The 20,153-nt window shown below is 38.4% G+C and overlaps 1 protein-coding gene across 1 annotated transcript in view; it reads right to left on the reverse strand.

The window, feature by feature from the left end:
* Positions 1-7,965: 7,965 nt before the first annotated feature.
* The window catches only part of LOC119772143 (mitogen-activated protein kinase kinase kinase 11), a 78,393-nt gene continuing 66,205 nt past the window's right edge, over positions 7,966-20,153 (reverse strand). The window contains exon 10 of the mRNA XM_038268449.1: positions 7,966-9,170. Within this exon, the coding sequence (XP_038124377.1) occupies positions 8,569-9,170 (602 nt within the window). The 3' untranslated portion in view covers positions 7,966-8,568. The remainder of the gene's footprint in view (positions 9,171-20,153) is intronic.

Below are 20,153 nucleotides of genomic sequence, written 5' to 3' on the forward strand. Positions count from 1 at the left end.
TCTGTCAAACAGGTCCGGTGTTCTGTCAGATCTGCATACCGATGGCCAATACGCATGCGCAAGACATCAGATTTGTTTATCAAGAAAGTTTTGTATGGAAAAACAAACTTACAACTACCTCAACGGCCGTTTATCCCTTTAGTCATGTACAAAAAAAACACAATTTAAGTCAAGATCGCCATAGGCTTCAAAAAAACACCAAAAAGTAAGTCTTAAATTTTTATTTTTTTGTGAATGACAGAGAGATGCATGCCTGTTGTAACCTGACTCCGCCAAAGTAATTTTGGGAAGGGGCGAAAATACTGGTTAGCTGATTGGCCTATGTTGGCGTTAGACGGGGAAAATAAACCAATCAGATCAACGAAGCATATGACGTACTAACAGGGCGACGACGAAGAGGAGCCAATTGATAGATCAAACTCTTTGCGAAACCAGTCGGGAGAAGAGCAAAAACATCTTTTCCTCTGAGAAAAGCCTCCAGAGCAGTGTTTTGCTCTTCTTTCAGTGAAGAAATACTCTGTAATTCCGATAAAACTTGCTCGATAGCCATGCTAACACTAGTTTCATCGGCTAAAGGCGCCATGTTCTTTAGACTGAACTGTTGCGCTTCTCGTGTCACACCTCAACCCGCCTCAAAGCCAACGCTGATTGGACGTTCGTTTGGTGAACGGCTCCAAATTTTCTTTTTAAAGTTATTCTTTTTCCAAAAACTAAAGGGATAGATGGGTATTGACAATGGGTATGCTGGTCTGACAGAACACCAGCGGTCATCAGGTATTGTTGTGAAACTGAGCTATTTGGTTAATCCTGACTACCTATTGATTTAACAAAGGGGCAAACACAAGTAAAACAAAACAAAGGACCAGTTGGCTTGCATTATTTTTCAAATAACACATGATAAATTAAATACTGAATCTCGCATTTACTCTGGTTATTCTGTCGAATAGGAAAGTAAGTTTACCTTAAAATGCAGATTTGATAAAAACCTAAGATTGGGAAATGGAGCTAATACTTTTTTTATAGCCTGTTTAAAGCTTAAAATATGTTAGATCTGATCTGTTTATCAGAGGAACAAAAGAAACACCAAAAAGATCATCTATCTGTGGGAGCAAACAGTAATAAATCATTTAGAGTCTCCATATTTAGGAGGCGATCAGAGTTTATTCAACCAAATTGATTTGCAGCAAGGCTGTTCCATACTCCAAAAGACAGAAATTTACCAACTGAATCGATTCTGCAAGAGAAAGATGACAAGGTAATAGAGTGTCAGTAACTAGACAGAGCAATAATCACCAGCAAGCGGCTGCCGCATGCTGCTGAGTTCAGTGAGGGAAGCGTATTTGAGCCTTGGACTTGATAACCTCGCTGAAATCTGTTTATTTTCTCCAGACGCTCTGCCAGTTCTCTGCAGGAGCCAACGCTGTGCTCCTGGAAACCAATCGGCCTTTCTTTCACAGCTCCTATTCATTTCGTCTTCATTGTTATTGGAAGAGAAGGGACAGCAGATTGTGACCTTGGGTGCCCACGCTGATAGAATTAGACATAATATTCACAGTTTCAGAGAGTGAGCATTAGCTCCTGCACCTGGCGGCATCTCTCACAGACGTGGCTTTTGTCCACATCCCCCACCGGGATCCGCCATCACTGCACGGTCAGCGAAAGGTCAGATTTAATCATTTGGTCCCGGCCTAATGGGGCCAAACAAAGGTTCAGGCAGGTGTTTCACTTTCAGAAATGCTAAAACCAACAATAATGTTTCTGGCTTTGACAGCAAGCTGGGAAGCATTTGTAGCAAAAGCCAGAAAGCCCGACATATTGGTAACATCCATGTAATTGAGCACAAGCAAAGAAAAAAAAAAATGAACCAAATAACTGCCAATGAAAAATGGAGAAACATTGCAATGATTGGAGCAATTAAATATATATATATATATATATTCACTCAAATTTGCACAGTTTTTCTGACATTTAAGTGGAATATTGTATTTTCTTACAAAGATGAACAAGTTTTTCTTCCAGACCTTGGTTAGTTTCACCAAAAGGTTATATATAATCTGTGCTCAACAACTATTACTACCCACCATGTTGCTCCAGATGCATCATATTAAATTTTTTTTTTTTTACTAATTTATTTTATTTTACCCATTATTATTTTTGACAGGGAGTTGAATTTAATCTTGTCTGCAGTTCAGAAACTGGAATAAGGGAACACACGGCTAGAGCTAGCTCAAAGTGCTAAATGAGTCACAAATTCCAGTTTAGCAAAACAAAGAAAATTTCAAAAGCTTTTTATGCTATAATATTATAACAAAAATAAAAAAAATATACTATAATACTCATTAAATTGATTAAAAAAGAACTACTAAGGTTTATATTTTGCTCGGTGATTTGGTCTGAACTGCAAAAACTAGCTTTAGCAGTTAGCTGAGAATGCTAATGCTAAATGAATCACACTAGCTAACTGGAAAAAAATAAGTTTTTACTTGATGACTGTTACCAGTTAATCACCATTTTCTTAATCTAAAAATTTGTGGAATCCTGAATCTAATTAGCAAAACACGTCGCAGACGTGAGCTAATTAAAATAAAACAATCGTCTTTTTGAGCTAACACACATCAGTAGTGTATGCAGGTCAAAAAACTACTTAAGAAAAGGCCTGTTATTTTATAAATTGGGGAATATATTGGGTGCATATCATGTTCATGCAGATTTAATCCTGCTCATTATTTTCTGAAGGGAAAATTAGATTAAAATCATTAATTAGCTGCACCTAGCAAACTTTTTTGATTAGAAAGCATGAACTATCCATGGTTAAAACCCAATTACCTGTTCAGTTTTGGTGTAGTTTGACAAAAAGTCTCCACTATGTGTTAATGGAATATTTTTAATTGATGCTATACTTTAAATATACAATTTAAAGTAAGTATTTTCTAATCTATGTTACTGAAATTATTGGATTTTCACTTGATTTGAAAAAGTAAAATCATCTGCCTGGAGAATATTTTAACACTTAAAATAGGGGGGGGAATCCCATTTATTTTTCAAGTCAAGTTTAGTTAAATTATATTATTTTAGCAGCCAATATACTCATTCATTAGGCAAATAATTTTACTAATGTGCTCAAAAGAAGGGCAAATACACTCATTTCAAGAAGTTTTTTCCCCATTAATAGATCATATTTAACAGCAGGAGCTAAATTTGTGTCTTAACTAGAATTCAAGGCGGTTTATTTGAAGGGATTTTGAAAGCAGTCTAAAGTCAAAATGGGGTCAGGGCCTTTTTCCATCAGGCGATACATTTTGCATGTCGTTATTACTGTAAATGTCTTTAGAATACGCTTGTCAAATCAGGCCGGAGGGACCCGACTACCTGTCAGCTGTGCTCAGGACAGTAACGGTGGTGATGGACCTGGACATGCAGAGACTCATCAGGACTTTCTTCCTGAAGCAATAGTTGTCAGCTTGGGGTAGGGGGTAGGGGGGGACTGACAGCTATGCTTCTTAAATCTGACAGCCGAAACCAAGAATCAGACATCCCTGTCAAAGACGGCCTGAATAAAATGTGTCGAGCCTTCCTCCTTCCAGCTTGCAAATTAGAAAACCCAAGTTCAGGGAAATCTGAACACGGGGAGCGTTTCTGTGTGTAAAAGCAAACGCTTATTCATTCTGGGTCAATCCGTAGCAGAAGTGATTACCAGAAAAAAGAAAAACACATTCCCCCTCTGAACGCAGGTAGGAAAAGTAATCATCTGTGAGAAGCACAAGAGACTCCTTTTATTTCAACTCATATTTTAGGTCCTCAATTATTAAATGGAAACCCGGCAAGAAATGTTTTCTAACAGAGTTTCTGGAGGAAAATTCTAATCACAGCCCAGACGACGTGCTGAATGGCAGCTTGAAGAGGATACTTCACGCAGAAAACGGGTGACAGAAGCAATTTCCCAAACATTTCAATCATCTCTGTTACTTTTAGCACTTTCTTTTTTTATATCACTTCCTTCTGTTGAACACAGCAGCTGCCCAAAGGTAACGACTATCATAACGCAGCTCTGACATAATAACTGTTCACTCACATCCCCGGTCATCTGCATGTCTGCCTTGCAGGGGTGGATCATTGTAAATTATAAAATACTGGTCCTCTTAACTAGTTTTTAAAGCAGACCTTTCTGTTCTATTTTGATTTTACTCTTTTGTTCAATTAATTAAAGACATCTTAAGCTATGAAGTGGAGCTGGCTGCCTGTACACTGCTGCTAGGAGCTACTCTATGTTTACAATTATGTTATCAGCTAATTCAGACAGAATGTTTACTATTTTTAAAATTTAATTCAACTTATTTAATAAAAAATAAGAAAATTGTGACGTCAATACTGAGATCAATCTAATTTTTCTTGAGATTGATGTTCATAATGTTGATGAGCTTCCGGGACGCCTTCTCTTTTTTATTTATTTTTAATCAGGGACCACCAGGGGGAGCCAATGAGCCTCAAAAATTTGTAGGGAAAATGAAAAATAATTTTTGAATGAGACATTTAGAACCACTCAGGGAACTTTAATGCTTCTTCACTATGTAAGGAAGGTCCATCTGGAAAAGTCTGGGCTTTTAAACTTGAACTAAAAGCAAAATAATGATGACATCTACTAGTGCTCCCTTTTATCGTTGACATTTTGTTCAAAGGTTTGTTCCCCAGTGGGGAAAAGTGTTAAAAAACTAATAGTGCATGGAAAAACATGGCAGCCCCTGATCTGGATCAGCTGTCTCCAATGGAGGACAGTGAAAAGTGTCCTTGCAGGGCAACGAAAACTTTATGAAATAATGCATCCAAACAGTCCTTTGGGAAACTTATTAAGACTTATTGCACTTATTTAAATTGATGATTGTGACTTTAAGCTTTGCAGCCCTGAAAGATACCAACACTGAATTGAAAGTCACTAAGGAAGGAACAAGACGATGATGAATTCTCTGTATCCATTAAAACCTCTGAAACTGAAAGGTATCCAATGAAGAAGTAAAGGGTAAATGATTTGGAGTAGAGCAGAAAGTGGTGAAGAGAAAAACAATCTCTCTCAATCTTCGCCTGCATCGTTACGGAGCTCAGTCCCCGTAAATGTCAGGACTTAGTAGGAAAAAGAAAACAGGAAGTGGGTAGCAAAAGGTGAACACGATGTGAGGAGGAAAGGAGTAAGGTAAGGTAAATTTGTATGGTAAATTAAATTAACCAAATACCTGATGACTGTTAGAGCTACAATGTCTTATCATCAACAAACTTTCCCAGTTACACCAAAAAGCTTTTCCATCTGGAACTGGAGATATACAATATATGGAGTGACTTTTCTTTCATTATTGTTGCGAAAAACACAAAATCAAAATCAACAAATGAAACTTTGAAAAACGTAATCAAAAAAAAGGTTTGGAAAGTAATTTTACAGTTTTCTCAGTTTTTTTTTATTTTCTCATTTTTTTCTTACTTTAAAAAACAAAGAATATATACATTCTTAACATATTTTCATATTTTCAGATTTTATTTTTTAAACATGAGCCTTTTTTTTTTTTTTTTTTTTTACAGATTTGTTTTGAAATTTTTATTTATTTTAGTTAAAGTAAAAAAAAGTTAAAGTAAAGTTAACGAGCGTTGGTGTTGGCCTGGAGAGAATGAGGTCTGTGAAACGCAATTAGAATGGAATTCGTAGAACTTAATCTGAAAAAAAGAAATAAAAAAAAAATTTGAAAAAATTATATAAATAGAAAAAAATAAAAGATTTTAAAAAGAATTTCTGAAAAAAAAAAAAATCTCAGAAAAGTTACTATCAAAATCTTTTTTTTTTTTTTTATCAGAAAGTGTTCCAAATGTTTAATGCTGAATTGCATTCTTTTTTATTGTAATTTGCAAAAAAAGTATTTTTTTTGGGGGGGGAAAGAGTTTTTTCAAAATTGGATTTTGCTTGCAACAATAATGGATCAAAATTCACTCCATACATTATATATATATAGAGGAAAAAAAATACAGATTTTAAAAAGAATTTCTGAAAAAAATAAAATCTGAGAAAAGTTACTATCAAAATCTTTTTTTATATATTAGAAAGTTTTCCAAATGGTTAATGCTGAATTGCATTGTTTTTCGTTGTAATTTTTTTTTTTTTTTGGTGGTGGTGGTGGGGGGGGGGTTCAAAATTGGATTTTGCTTGCAACAATAATGGATCAAAATTCACTCCATACATTATATAAATGGAAAAAAAATAAAAGATTTTAAAAAGATTCTGAAAAAAAAAAAAATAAATCTGAAAAAAGTTACTATCAAAATCTTTTTTTTTATCAGAAAGTTTTCCAAATGTTTAATGCTGAATTGCATTCTTTTTTTATTGCAATTTACAAAAAAAGTATTTTTTGGGGGGGGAAATCGTTTTTTCAAAATTGGATTTTGCTTGCAACAATAATGGATCAAAATTCACTCCATACATTATATAAATGGAAAAAAAATAAAAGATTTTAAAAAGATTCTGAAAAAAAAAAAAATAAATCTGAAAAAAGTTACTATCAAAATCTTTTTTTTTATCAGAAAGTTTTCCAAATGTTTAATGCTGAATTGCATTCTTTTTTTATTGCAATTTACAAAAAAAGTATTTTTTGGGGGGGGGGGTTTCGTTTTTTCAAAATTGGATTTTGCTTGCAACAATAATGGATCAAAATTCACTCCATACTCACACCCTACCGCATGAACCCCGTCAGAATCTAGACTGTATAATTTGACACCTATTCTCCTCCAACAGGACGTCTCTTAATGAGCGAGTCTCTTCCAGCTGCATCCATAACGGATTGCTAATAAGGTGCTTATTAATAAGGAGTTCTGGTTTTAATCATCTGTGTGATATTAAACACAATCCTGAGGATAAGAAGTCAGCAGCAAGTTTAGCTAAAGGTGAACATTTCACGTGGCCCCATCAACCGGAATCACAATGGATAACATCCGACACCGGATTCCTTCGTCCTCCAGAGAGTTTGATCAAATACTAATTAAAACGAGGGAAACCGATGCAAAGCATGAAGCCAAACATCCAGCCAGCCTCTGAGCAAACGTTACCAAAAAATAAAAAAAAACATAAAATCAACCAATTTGACTGCAGAAGTTGGCCTAAATGTCTCAGCTAGTTGCTTGGCAACCTGGCGGCGGCACGTGTGACAGAGGGACCTGCGGATAGCGGGGGATGTTAAAACCTCAGAGCGGGCCAAACGGGGACACGCAGCGGGATTTTAACTAATTGAATCATTAACATCCTGATGTGGAAAGGTTTTATTAAGGAAAGAAAATTAAAATTCAGACCTATTTGTTGGATTTAAGTACTTCAGAATACGGACAAATCTTTCTGAAAAAGAGCAGCTTGGAGTTTTTAAATAAAAGCTGAAAGTGGAAAGATGTAATAATGCTTTTAAACTGTTTTATTATAAACTCCAGATTCTAATTATGTAACGACTGCAGATTTTAAATGAGTGATTTCCTTCTATTAAAGCTTTCAAAGGTTTTTACAAACACCACACAAAGATTTTACGAGTGTAATGAAGTCTATTTGTGTCCCCGCCATCTGTAGATGCACTGACTGCACGTGAATCCCCGCCTGGCACCTCACACGGCCGCAAAACGGCTTTTTGTAAGCACCTTTTGTCCGGCGGCATGGCGATGCTCGGCGGTGTTCTCTGGCATGAGGAGGAGGGGTGCAGAGGGCTCCCCGTCCCGCTTCCTGTGCCTCGCCGCGTCGCCTGCCAGCCCAGTGGCTCTGGCCCAATTCCTGGCAATTCCAGAGGAATGTGACTGGAATGCTTTCCACTTCGCCCTCGGGTCGCGGTTTTGTCTTGAGTTTCACGAGCGGCCGAGAATATCTACTGAGTGGATTCTCCCATAAAGAAAAAAAAAAAAAAAGTAGAGAGAAAAGAAGCTTTCTTCAAACAATGATGCACACTCAAACGCAGATGATTTGGTGTTTTTTTCTTTTTTTTTGTACATGATCTGGAAATTTAGGTCAAATTTTTTCATAGCATTTTATCTGAGAACCAGATAAACGGTTCAGGGAACCTTTAAGAGATATATTAACAAAAAGAAAAAAAAAAAAAGACTTCACAAAATAAAGGCACACCAATTTTCTTTCATTGTCCTGAATGCTTTCAGTCTGCGGAGCCGTTAGAGGCGAATAAAGCTGTAAAAAAGGAGAAAAATGGCCGGATCCACCTCTTCATTGTCACAACGCTTCAAAGCCTCCTGGAGATGAAAGCGGGTGATAGGAGCAGCGCTGACAGAAGCTCAAGATGAGGCTGCTGATCTGTATTCTGCTCCTTTAAAAGGGACACACAGGAAAGATGAAATTGGCACCAGCGATTGGTTCACAGGCTGATATCCCACAATGTATTGTACCACCTTTCCACTGGTGTTCTGCTTCTCAAAGCACCAGGCTGGTATATAAATAAGCCCCTCCATGCCCGCCGCTCCCTCCCTTTCCAGACTTTTCATTCTGGAGAAATAAACAGTAGTGAAAATGTTCCTGGACTGATCGGCTGCATTTCAGAAAATCCACGTCTGCGTTCAGAACCGATCGTCTCTGAGCTGCGTCGGAGACTTGAAGGGCTTCAGCCCCAGAGTTCTGCTGGGGAGCGCCCTCTCTTTGGTCATATCCAGAGGCCTGCCGCAGGCCGCCCAGCGCAGGTCCATGAAGGCCGGGTCCGCCGGGCTGATGGGCGCGATGCGGAACGACGGCAGCGTCGGGGAGCCGTTGGCGGAGCAGGGCGCCGAGCGGGAGGTCGGAAAGGGAGCGGAGAAAGGGTCGAAGGGGGAGGAGCCGTCGGAGCTGCAGGAAGGGTCCGCCTTGAGGGTGAAGGGGTCGCAGTCCGGGGAGGGGAAAGGGTCGCAGCTGGTGAAGGGGTTGGTGGGGGACGGCTTGTAGCCCAGGGGGTGGCCGTCCGACCGGAGCGGGCTACGGCCGCCGCCTGAGATGCCGCCGCCAGCAGAGATGAAGCTCCACGGGTCGATGCGAGGCCGGATAGGGGATGGGCGTGGCCTCGGAATGACGCTGACCTCCAGGCGGCGAGTTTTGGGGCTCCAGAGCGCCGGGTTGGGATGGAGGGCGTACGGCACAGAAGTCTTGTCCTCATAATCCAGAGTGTCCTGGCAAAGCGGCAGATCTAAAACTGAGAGACAAAAATAAACCAGTGTTACCCTTCAACCTTACATTACGGAGCAGAAACACATGATCTGATGCTCTAAAGCAACATTAATAATTTGTCTGCAAGCAACTAATGAACAAACACCATGGAGACCACCGGACTGTGATATAGCTAAGGCAGGGCTCGACGTTTACCATCGCCCGATCTCTATTGTTGGGAGAGTACAAATTTCATTGCATTTGCCGCCGGCGCCATTTTTGTTGTTTTTTACACATTTTCGCGTGATTTGAAAAAGACACGTGATTTTCCGCCAGATGGCGTGATTTTTGTCCACCTAGCGGTAATTTTGATGTAGTTACCAAAACGACAAACAAGCTAGAAAGCGCTATCATATGGCAGTCTTCTGTACAGTGATGCAGGTCATACATTAAAAAATTTTCATTAAATTTTTTTTCTCTTAGACATTGGAGAGGTGCATTTAAATGTTATAGAGCTAAACATGTTAAATTGGTGACCTGTTATGTTATTATTTACGGAGCCCCTAAAGGGACATGGAGGGGAAAAAATAATAAACTTTTGCGAGATCCCGCAATAGTTTTGCGAGATCTCGCAATACTTTTGCGACATCCTGCAATAGTTTTGTGGGATCTCGCAAAAGTTTATTTTTTGCGAGATCTCACAATACTTTGCGACATCCTGCAATAGTTTTGCGAGATCTCACAAAAAGAAATTTTTTGTGAGATCTCGCAATACTTTTGCGGGATCCCGCAATACTTTTGCGAGAACCCGCAATACTTTTGCGAGATCCCGCAATACTTTTGCAGGATCTCGCAAAAGTTTATTTTTTGCAGGATCTCGCAAAAGTTAATTTTCTCCCTCCATGTCCCTTTAGGGGCTCCGTAATTATTATTGTCTTGTTGCTGCATTTATTTTGTCAGGGGAAACTAATCCTGAGTCAGTTAAAAGTCAGGGAATTCTGAAATGATGTAAAACTGTGGAAACCCTGTATAAAATAACTATGTATAATGATTCTCTAGAAAAGTCACATTACATTAATAGTATCATCTTGTATAAACACACCGTGACTCTAAAATAAAAGTTGTTCATTTGTGACATTGACTTCTGTCTTGTGATTTATCTTAAGTTTTTAACCTGTCAGGTTTTTTTGAGATTTTTAACATTACAATTTATATTTTTCCAAGCACACAACAGTTTAAAGCAAAGTTTAGTTTGAAAAGAATGTGCAGGAAGGATTGAAAAGCATGTTAACACGGTAATGTAGGCTTGAGTTCATTATCTGACGTATGCATATACACACCAGGAACCTGGAAACTTAAAAAATACTGAATTACAAAAAAACATTTAAAAAACAAACATGTTTCATTGATATATATATATAAAAAATATGAATATTAGGAACTATATTTATCAAACATTATACTGGGCAAGTAAAAATTGTTTCTGGGCAAATGAAATGTGAAAGTCACTTGCCCTTTGGGCAAGTGGTAAAAATCCTTAACGTCAACCCCTGTAAGGACTGCTAGTATTTAACTGGAGCAGAGAATTGATTCGGTAGAAAAATATATGTAGGATATCAGCAAATTTCAGTTATTGGCCCAGATTTACACATCAGTGCATCTCTACCTTCTTTAACTCCATAAATATGGAGTAAAAAAGGGCTAAAAAATCTGCAGTTTTACTGTAAGGTGCCTCGGTCAAGGTCAATGACCGGCGTACCTGACACGTAACATTAACTTAAAGCATATTGCTTTAAGTTAATAGACTATGTTAATTAGGCTATGTATGCTTCCAAAAAATTAAATTAAAAATTCCACCATCCCCCTTCTTTATACTGCTGCTAAGCATGGCTGTGGCAGTATCATGCTGTGGAGGCTTTTCATCCATAGGGGGTTGGAAAGCAGTCCAGACGTGAAGCTTCAGACCGGACTGAGCTGTTTTGCCCAATTTAGAGACACAAGCCTTTTATTACTAGAAATGGATCAATATAGATTTTTTTAAGGTCAACTGATTATTTATATTTATATGTGCTCTTCATTCTTTTGGGGGGCGGATTTTTTGAAGAACTCAAGACTTTCTGTTAATCCACTGGCATGATAAAAATGTTAAAAAGTCTCAAGTTAAACATAATATTTATTGCCATGAATACAAAATTACAGGAACTGCTGATACCGATCGGAAGGGGGGAAAATGCTGATATCGCCTAAAAATATCAGCCAGCTGATATTTTGGTCCACCTCTTATTTATTCAAAATTTTTATTTTGCAAAACGGTTTAATTTTTCTTCAGCTGATTTGTTGAAATAATCAAAGTTCTTCTTTAACAGGATCTAATCATTTCCTGTGTCAAATTTAAGGCCTGCGGGCCAAAAACAGCCCTTTACTGCATTTTATCTGGCCTACAAGAGAGAAAAAGGCCTCATGTCATGAAGTAGAGGTAAAGACTATTTGTACAAAGCGCCTAAAACTAAAAAATAAATGGAGGTAAAGTTATAATAAGACACTCTTTGTAAAAGAGATGATGAAATCTAAAGTTTCATTTGTACAGCTGCAGCCGTTAGTTTGACATTCCTGATCTGAGCGCTTAAATCAGTCCCTCCTTTCATCTCAATTCAGACTTTGCCTGAAATTCTGCAGAAAGCAAAACTTTCAGAAAGCATTTATCCGATCAGAAAAAAGCCGAAGCAAGACGCTACTGCAGAAAAAAAAAAAAAGAAGAAGAAACGCAGCAATTACAAGTGAAGAATGTTGATGTAATTAGTCTCAATTAAGTGTAACATAGTGCTGTTTAACTAGTTGACAGAGCTGCAAGAGCAGCAGACAAGGCATAAATTGGCGCTGACAAGAACATTAAACTCAGAATAAATCACCCTGAGTGAACATTTGCCGTTTCCAAATGTGACGCGTCTGCCAAATGGTATTATTTACATCAACAGTTACCCTCAAAGGCTGCTGAGCTTTTCAGATGACGAGAGTGAGCAATCAGACGCCAAACAAGAGCAGCAGAATATTTGGAAGGAAAAAAATAAAAAATCAGAAAGTGAGAAAAATCCTCTAAATAAATAAATTAATTAATTCAGGTCTTAAATTCAAGCTGCCAGGAAACCTCATGGCAGTCTGTCGCCAGCATCACTCCAGTCAACAAACAAATCAGGGTGTTTAAACACAATGATGAAGAAACACACTTTCTTAATCATTGTCTTGTCTCATATTAAGTTTGGGAAACATTTCAAGCAGATGCAAGGTTAAGGGAAAAGTTCGGTCACATTCAGAATACAAACTTCTGAAAGTATTTCAAGTATGAAATTATTCCATACTTCAATAAATGTTAAGTGTTTTTAATTAAGAGTAATTTCATTTGAATGTGCTTTACTGGAGGCATCCATGTTTGTCAAAGAACCCTACTGCCACCTACCAGGGTTCCTACAGCATAAGGCAAGTTAAATTCAAGACTTTTTAAGACTTTTTAATGCAACTTGAAATAAAAATTTAAGACCAGATTCTCAAGAAACACAAGAAAAACCTGCTTGCGACAACTTAATCCAAAGGTTTATTTTAACATAAACCACTGCACTAATGTTTCAAATTTTGAAAAGCTTCCCATACAGGAAGAAAGCTAAAAACACACAAATGACAGATATATTTTAACAATTATTTAACTGAATTCACAAACTTTGTTTTAGCGGGGAACAAAACAAATCAGTTTTAAAGCCACATCATAACCAGTGCTAAGTCTTTTTTGCAGCTATTTTTCTTTGTATGGTTTTCCTAGTATGTTTGATTTGGTGATAAGTGGAGGCGTTGCAGAGACAAGGGTGGAACTAAACTGAGAAATACCGGCTGTTTCTCGGTAACTCCATTTTGACGCTTTGTGTTTCGCGCTTCGCATGCGACTCCACTGCCTTAATTCCCATCGTTCCGAGCTTGAATCGCTTCTTGCATAAAATCCACTGAGCCTCATGTATGTTCCCTGGTTTTAGCCATGGAGAAAACTCTTGGCTGGAGACAATTTTCGTTACATTTACACTTGCTCATATTTTCCAGACAAAAAGTTAATGGTGCATCTCCCAAATGTCTCGCAACAACGCTTTTATTGGTTCCGCTATCGAGACGGAACCAATAATGCCGAGCCGTTATTTTTTAAATAATAAAAAAAAATTGTCAATTTTACCGTTTTATTTAGATTACAAAAATAAATAAAAATAAAAATAATCCTATTTATGATGTTTTAAAAATTAAGACCTACGAAAGATTTGATTTGATCTGATTTAAGACATTTTAATACCAATTAAGGCCTTAGTTTTATTTTGAAGAATTCAATGCCTTTTAAGACTTTTGAAGGACCCGCGGGAACCCTGGACCTACCGGTTTGTGACGTCACGGTGCGGTATCGGCTGTTGATCAAGTCCGAGTGCTGTATCTGGTGTTTGTCACAACGCGCTATTATCCATAATGGTGACAAACAGTGCACTATGTGAAGAGAGCAACGGATTAACGACGTTTTTTCTCTCTGGCCATAAGTTCGATGGTAAATCCTCCCTCTTAGAGTTGGCAATCCAACGACGATCCGTGGAGGATCAGGAATCGGAAAGGTAAAATAACTTTTACCCGATGTATTCCAACATCCAGCTGCCATGCACATGGGCATAGTCAGTTTCACTATAGCTCGGCTGAATTTCAATGTTGAAGTCCTCTGGAAATCTTCAATAATTGTTGACTGCAGATGTGTCTAGTAGTTCCCATTGATTTTGCTTGTAAAGCGGGGAGAATGGCGCTAGGCTTACCGCACCGTGACGTCATTGCCGGAAGATGGCAGGAGGGAGGTGGTACTATATTTGTGCAAAAATTGCCACTCCAAGACTCAGTGACGAAAATTATAAGTTTTATTAGATTTAATTATTTCGTTTTTTATCTTTGCTGACCAGACTTTTCCTTTAATTGCATTGCCTGCTCCTTTACTTTATAATTGGCAATAAGCATGGACTGAGTGACGTTGAATTTACAAATCATGAAACTTTAACAGCCTTTACTCCTTTGCTCCTTTAAAGTTAAACAAATAGTTTCAGAAATGTTGAAATCTGTACCAATATACCTAACCTGACTCCGCCAGATGGATTTGCTCCGCATATCCATCTGGAAACCTTCCGTTGAAGTAATTTTGGGAAGGGGCGAAAATACTGGTTAGCTGATTGGCCTATGTTGGTGATAGACGGGCCAAATAAACCAATCAGATCAACGAAGCATATGACGTACTAACAGAGCGACGACGAAAACACAAACACAAGCCAGGCTACTCTTGCCGAAACCAGTCGGGAGAAGAGAAAAAACATCTTTTCCTCTGAGAAAAGCCTCCAGAGCAGTGTTTTGCTCTTCTTTCAGTGAAGAAATACTCTGTAATTCCGATAAAACTTGCTCGATTGACACGCTAACGCTAGTTTCATCGGCTGAAGCCGCCTTGTGCTTTAGATTGAACTGTCGCGCTTCTCGTTGCGTCACAACTCAACCCGCCTCAAAGCCAACGCTGATTGGACGTTCGTTTGGTGAACGGCTCCAAATTTTCTTTAACGGAGAGTCTCCAGACTGATCTGCAAGTGAAAGCTCGCGAGATCAGGATGGTCTCACGAGGCTACAATATACCAGGACTCTTTGATTGATTTCTGTCTATGACATGTCTTAAGTTGACATTGATGATATTGGTGCTATAGAAATAAATATAGAAATAAATGGCAGAAGGGAGGCGTTACTATATATGGGCAAAAATGGCCGACCCCGAACTCAGTGATCGCGAGTTACTTATTAAAGCTAAATTCATTAAGTCCTCACAAAGTTCTAGTTTTAGGTATAAATAATGATCAATTGATTATTCCTTGCTGACCGGACTTCTCCTTTAATCTTTACCGTCTCATAAAGCTGACTCTACTGCAGCTTTAAGGCAGAAATTAAATAATATGGTGGAAAAAATGCCTTAGAAGCTAATTTTACGTTTGTTTTCATTAAAAATAAAATTCTGCAATCATCCTCTTTAGCCTCATTTATTCTATGGAGTCAAAAATAATGCAATTTCAATTTAGTCCAGTTTTTTTAAATAGCGCCAAGTCAAAACACACGTCGTCCCAATGCACATCACAGAGACAATTCAACTAGATCATACAGTCAGAGTTGTTCAACGTTTTCTAAACCAGCTGATTGCATCGACTCATGGAAAATAAATCCACTGGAAAAAAAAAAAACTAATTGAGTCTTATTACACATTCAGCCTCAGAGGTTTGTTACAGAACATTAGGAGAACAAAGCGAGCGGTGAAAGCCAGATGTGTCAGGGAGAAAACAGCCGAGAGGTTTAAAGCAGGGTTTGGTTATGAAACAATATTCCCAACCTCTGACAAGAGCTCTTATCCATCCTGGCACAACTGCTAACCTACAAAGACTTGACCGCCATGCTAAACTGATAGGACAGGCAGGGATGGCATAAATCAGTGAGGAAACAAGGACATATTTGTGTTAGTCCACAAATATGATGATGATAAGAAACCACAGAGTGGAAAACTACTTATTTGGGGAGTATTTCAGTCTTTTCTGTCCAAATTCTCACAAAAAACGAATTATTTCAAATAATTCTACTCAGCAAAGCTGAATACAAATCTAGCTGTTGAGTTAAAATAAAAGTCACTTATTTTCCATCATATTTAAAAGTTATGAACATAGTTCATGCAGTTTCAGAGGTATGGCTCTGTATAATGTTCTTATTCTCCTTGATGAATAAAAATATGCTGCTATTGTTTAATGAGGGGACAGCAGTTTCCTGTTCTTCCAGATTAAGGAATCATGACTTAATCTCTTTAGTTATGCTGCTATAGGCTTAAGCTGCTGGAGGACATAGGGACAGCATTTCATCATTCGGCTTCATTCTATATTCAATTCAATTCAGTTTATTTCTATAGCGCCAATTCACAACACATGTCATCTCAAGGCCCTTTACAGTTCACCAGATCATAAAGTCAAATTGATTTAAGTTTTCTATCTAAGGAAAACCAGTTTATTGAGTCGACTCATTGACTCGAAGGCAATCCCTCACACTAAGCATGCTTGTAGCAAACTACAATAATAGTTTCTTACCTGCTTAGCTGTAGAGCCAGGATGTGAATTTTAACACCACCAGCCAAGGTTTAATATGCCTGTTGAATGTTTATACTATGTGAGCCACTTAAGCTACTAAATATTACTCTGAGATGTTGTATACTTACAGAAACATGTATTTAAGTAGTAAAATTGTGAATTTTAAGTATGGAGGAAAAAAAAAAAAAATCCCTGGTTTGCTGTTTTTTAAATGTCGTCATTTGTGTGTTTGTGAACATGAAGCACTTTCTCACACTGGTCACACAGCTGAAGAAACTCACCCACTGCTTGCTCATCTGCTCTTTTATGCGTTTAAAAACCTCTGGTTGATTGCAGATGTTTGCCACAAGTTTCGGTCCAGATGCTGCTAAAGTACCACGAAGGACAGAAATAGAAGAGAAGAGGAGAACGACAATGCTTCTCCTCTGTTCGTCCTTCTGTTTTTCTCGTGTTAACGACATCTGCAGTATTTATTCTCCCTCTTAACGCCAATCCCACAGCGGGCATCTCGTTTTACCCGACCACTTTCCCCGTTTCTTTCTTGGTTAAGTTGCAGTTGCCTTCCTTAGTGTTTGTTTCTGCTGTCTCCAAACTGTTCTTGTTTGTTTCTCCCTCTGGGCATTTAAATAACTGTAATATAACTAACATTTTTCCATAAAAAAGAAATGAAAATCAAAAAAAAAAAAAAAAAAAAAAAAAAAGCATGCTTCCAGCAACAGTGGAGAGGAAAAACTCCCTTTTAACAAGAAGAAATCGCCAGCAGAACCAGGCTCATATTTATCATGTAATCTGGCAGTTCAACCCCTAACTTTATATTTTCTTTTGCTCATCAAAAGTTGAGCTTCTATAACAGATGTGTGTAAAACTTTCGCTATTCTGACAGTTTCAAAAAAACACAAATTTTTGCAATTCCATTAAATAATAATTGCAATTAAACTGCACATAAATACAGTTGTTAACAACATATCTCTTGAAAACAACATGGCAGCATAAAAAGTAAACACAAAAGATATATCCACATTTCATCCACAAGTCATCATCGCAAAAATACACGCGATGTTTCTCAATATGCGTACTTGTGCGTTCTAATTTGCTCGTGTACTCGTGAAACGTCATCAGCCTCAGTCCTAGTGCAGTTCCAATTCACAAGAAACGGCTGGGAACAAAAAAAACAAAACAAAAAAACAGATGTTGTTCTCGCCCCTCCCTCTTTACCCAGCATGCATCAGAGCAGAGTTGTCCATTCTCCAGATTGACAGCTATCCCAGCATGCACCGCAGCAGCTACCAATGGACCGCTAACAGAGCTCAGAGTATAGTTAAAAGTTATTTTTTACGTTGCCGTTGTTCAATAAAAGTATTTTTTTAGATAATTTGAGGCGAGATTATACTTTTAAGCGTCACTATATGGCCCATTTACTGATTTGGTGCGTAATTTAAAAAAAAAGTTCAGATGTTGAGAGGACCGCGGCAACCAGCAAACCTCCGAGGCTAACCGCAATGTTAGCCCGTCGGCAGCAGCCTCTCTCTGCATAGCCATGTGTAAAGTACCGCTGGCCCTCATGGTAATTTTTTGGTTTTATTTGGGAAAATATTAATTTTATTTATGTTTATCTGACTGTGTTAACTATTATTCCCCCACTAAATGAAAAAAGTAAGAATTTATTATTATCTAGAGTGGTATGGTGACGTCACGAGTACGCCTCTGCTCCAATTGACCCATATTTATGGTGCGTGCTCCCGTTCTCCCCGAGTCCACACTTTCCTGTGTTCTTCTCAAGAACATACTTGGAGAGGATGCGAGTCCGTACTCCGTGTTCCCTTGAATTAAGAAACGGCCTCAGTCTCCGTATGAATCCAAACAGGCCATTATCCTCCAACTACTTGTGGTCTTCTCCATTTCTTTACAAGGCAGTAAAGTCCCGTTGCAGATTAGGTGACTTGTACAATGCAGGAAAAAAAAGAAGTTGCCATAGGAGCTTTTGGAAATGTAATCGTTGACATTTAGAAAAATGGGAGTTTCCATTTAAAAAAATAGTTTTCCTAAATTACAATTTGTGAAATTTAAAGTAGTTAATGGAAACACAGCTTCAGTAGATTCCTCTGGACTCTGGGTGGCTGTGCCACCACTAGGGGTGTAAATAATAATCGTTTTGTATCAATGCATCGATCCAACAGCCGACGATCCGATGCATCGATTCGTCCACAATAGTATCGATTTATGTTTTTTTTTCCCTCTGGTCTATTTTCATCCATTTGCTCCTGGGCGTAATTCTCCTCCCGTGCTGCGGTGGCGCTAAACCTATTTTGCCCTCCTACCTCGCTTCCTGGTTATACTCTTACAGCAGTGTGTTGCAGTGAGCTTGACACAGACATTTTTTATTTATGCTCAATATTGAAGCGTGGTCTGTGCTACACACTGTGGGTCTAGATACGGCCGAGGCGGCGAGGAAGTGGGGGTGAGTTTAGTCCGACGACGGAGGGACATGAGGGCCAAAAAGAGCGGAGATCCAGGTGGAAAAAGGGTCCCAGCGTTCTCGTGCACCTCGCTCTTCTAGCGGGTCAAACTTCACGAGTTGTTTTCCGCAATTTCGGTCATAAAAACAAAACAAGCCGGCCTCTGTCTGATGCACTGTCTGCGGTCAGCTACAATTTGGGCGGGGTAGTCTGGAGCCGAGGTATTGCATTGCACTCATTGCACTGATCATGTGCAGTATTTTTGTAGTATTTTTTGATGCAACTTTTCTACTTCTGTTATTTGCTGTTGTTTCTAAAAAAAAAAATGCATAACAATATTACAGCTTTCATTGATTTATTTCAAATTTGAAACATTGTCTAGCCTTTAAGTTGGAAAAAAGAAAAAAAAGAACAAATTAATCAAATTGAATCGTATCGTGGTGTATTCTTGAGTATCGAAAATAATCGAATCGTTGGGTCAGGAAATCGATACTGAATCGAATCGCCATGATGGGTGTGATTTACACCCCTAGCCACCACCCTGGATCGAAACATCAGCTCGAAACAATTTTAACTACAGAGGGTGGAGTTGGGCCCGTTTTTACCCTTTAGTCCCGTTTCTCTCATGGACTTCTATTTATGGATCCGTACTTCTATATTCATTTTTTCTGTCTCTTCTGTCTCCTTGAAACCCAAGTGTGCTTCTATGAAGTGCAATGAGATGATGTGTTGTGAATTGGAGCCATATAAATAAAATGAATTGTATTATAAAAAACTGTGTTGCTAAAAAAAAAAAAAAAAAGAATCATACAGTGAGGTGAGCGGCAAAAGTGGGTCTAAAAAAATGAAATGTGTGATGTGAAGATTTTACTCCAGCCCGATTCGGGCCGCCCATCCTGCAGACAGACCGAACAAATCAGCAGCACTGAATTTGCCTCAATTCTGTCCAATGTGCTGCACTCGTCCTCAACTATATTCAACGAAAGGAAAGTCAATCTTGGAAGAGTGAAAACAGCACGAAAAATAAAAAAGGTCGATTGCTCTGCTTAGCAAGTATTAGCAGTGAAGTACGGCGAGGGCCAGCTGCTACCTGAGATATGCAAATGGCTGCGGAGAAGCTTTGATGCAAATGAAAAAGCTCCTGCAGTTAAATGAAAAAGGAAAAAAAAAAAGTCTATCTGAAGAGGAAGACAATGAGAGTGGTGTTCGGGAACATTGTTATGCTGGGAAGGTGCATAATTCAAGGTTAAAGCCGGATTCAGATTTCAGAGTTCAGTCAGGGACCGCAGATGAATTGTGAAGCTCAATTACAAAAAAAAATATTTAAAACCCAATCTGGGGAAGAGATGAAACTTTAAAGAAAAACATCCTGCAATCTGATGCAATCTCTTGTTCAGGCATAGAGCCTCCAACTGAAAA

Source organism: Cyprinodon tularosa, unplaced genomic scaffold, assembly GCF_016077235.1.
Source record: "Cyprinodon tularosa strain WSP-4 unplaced genomic scaffold, ASM1607723v1 ctg70, whole genome shotgun sequence".
In the NCBI taxonomy this organism is placed as follows: Eukaryota; Metazoa; Chordata; class Actinopteri; order Cyprinodontiformes; family Cyprinodontidae; genus Cyprinodon; species Cyprinodon tularosa.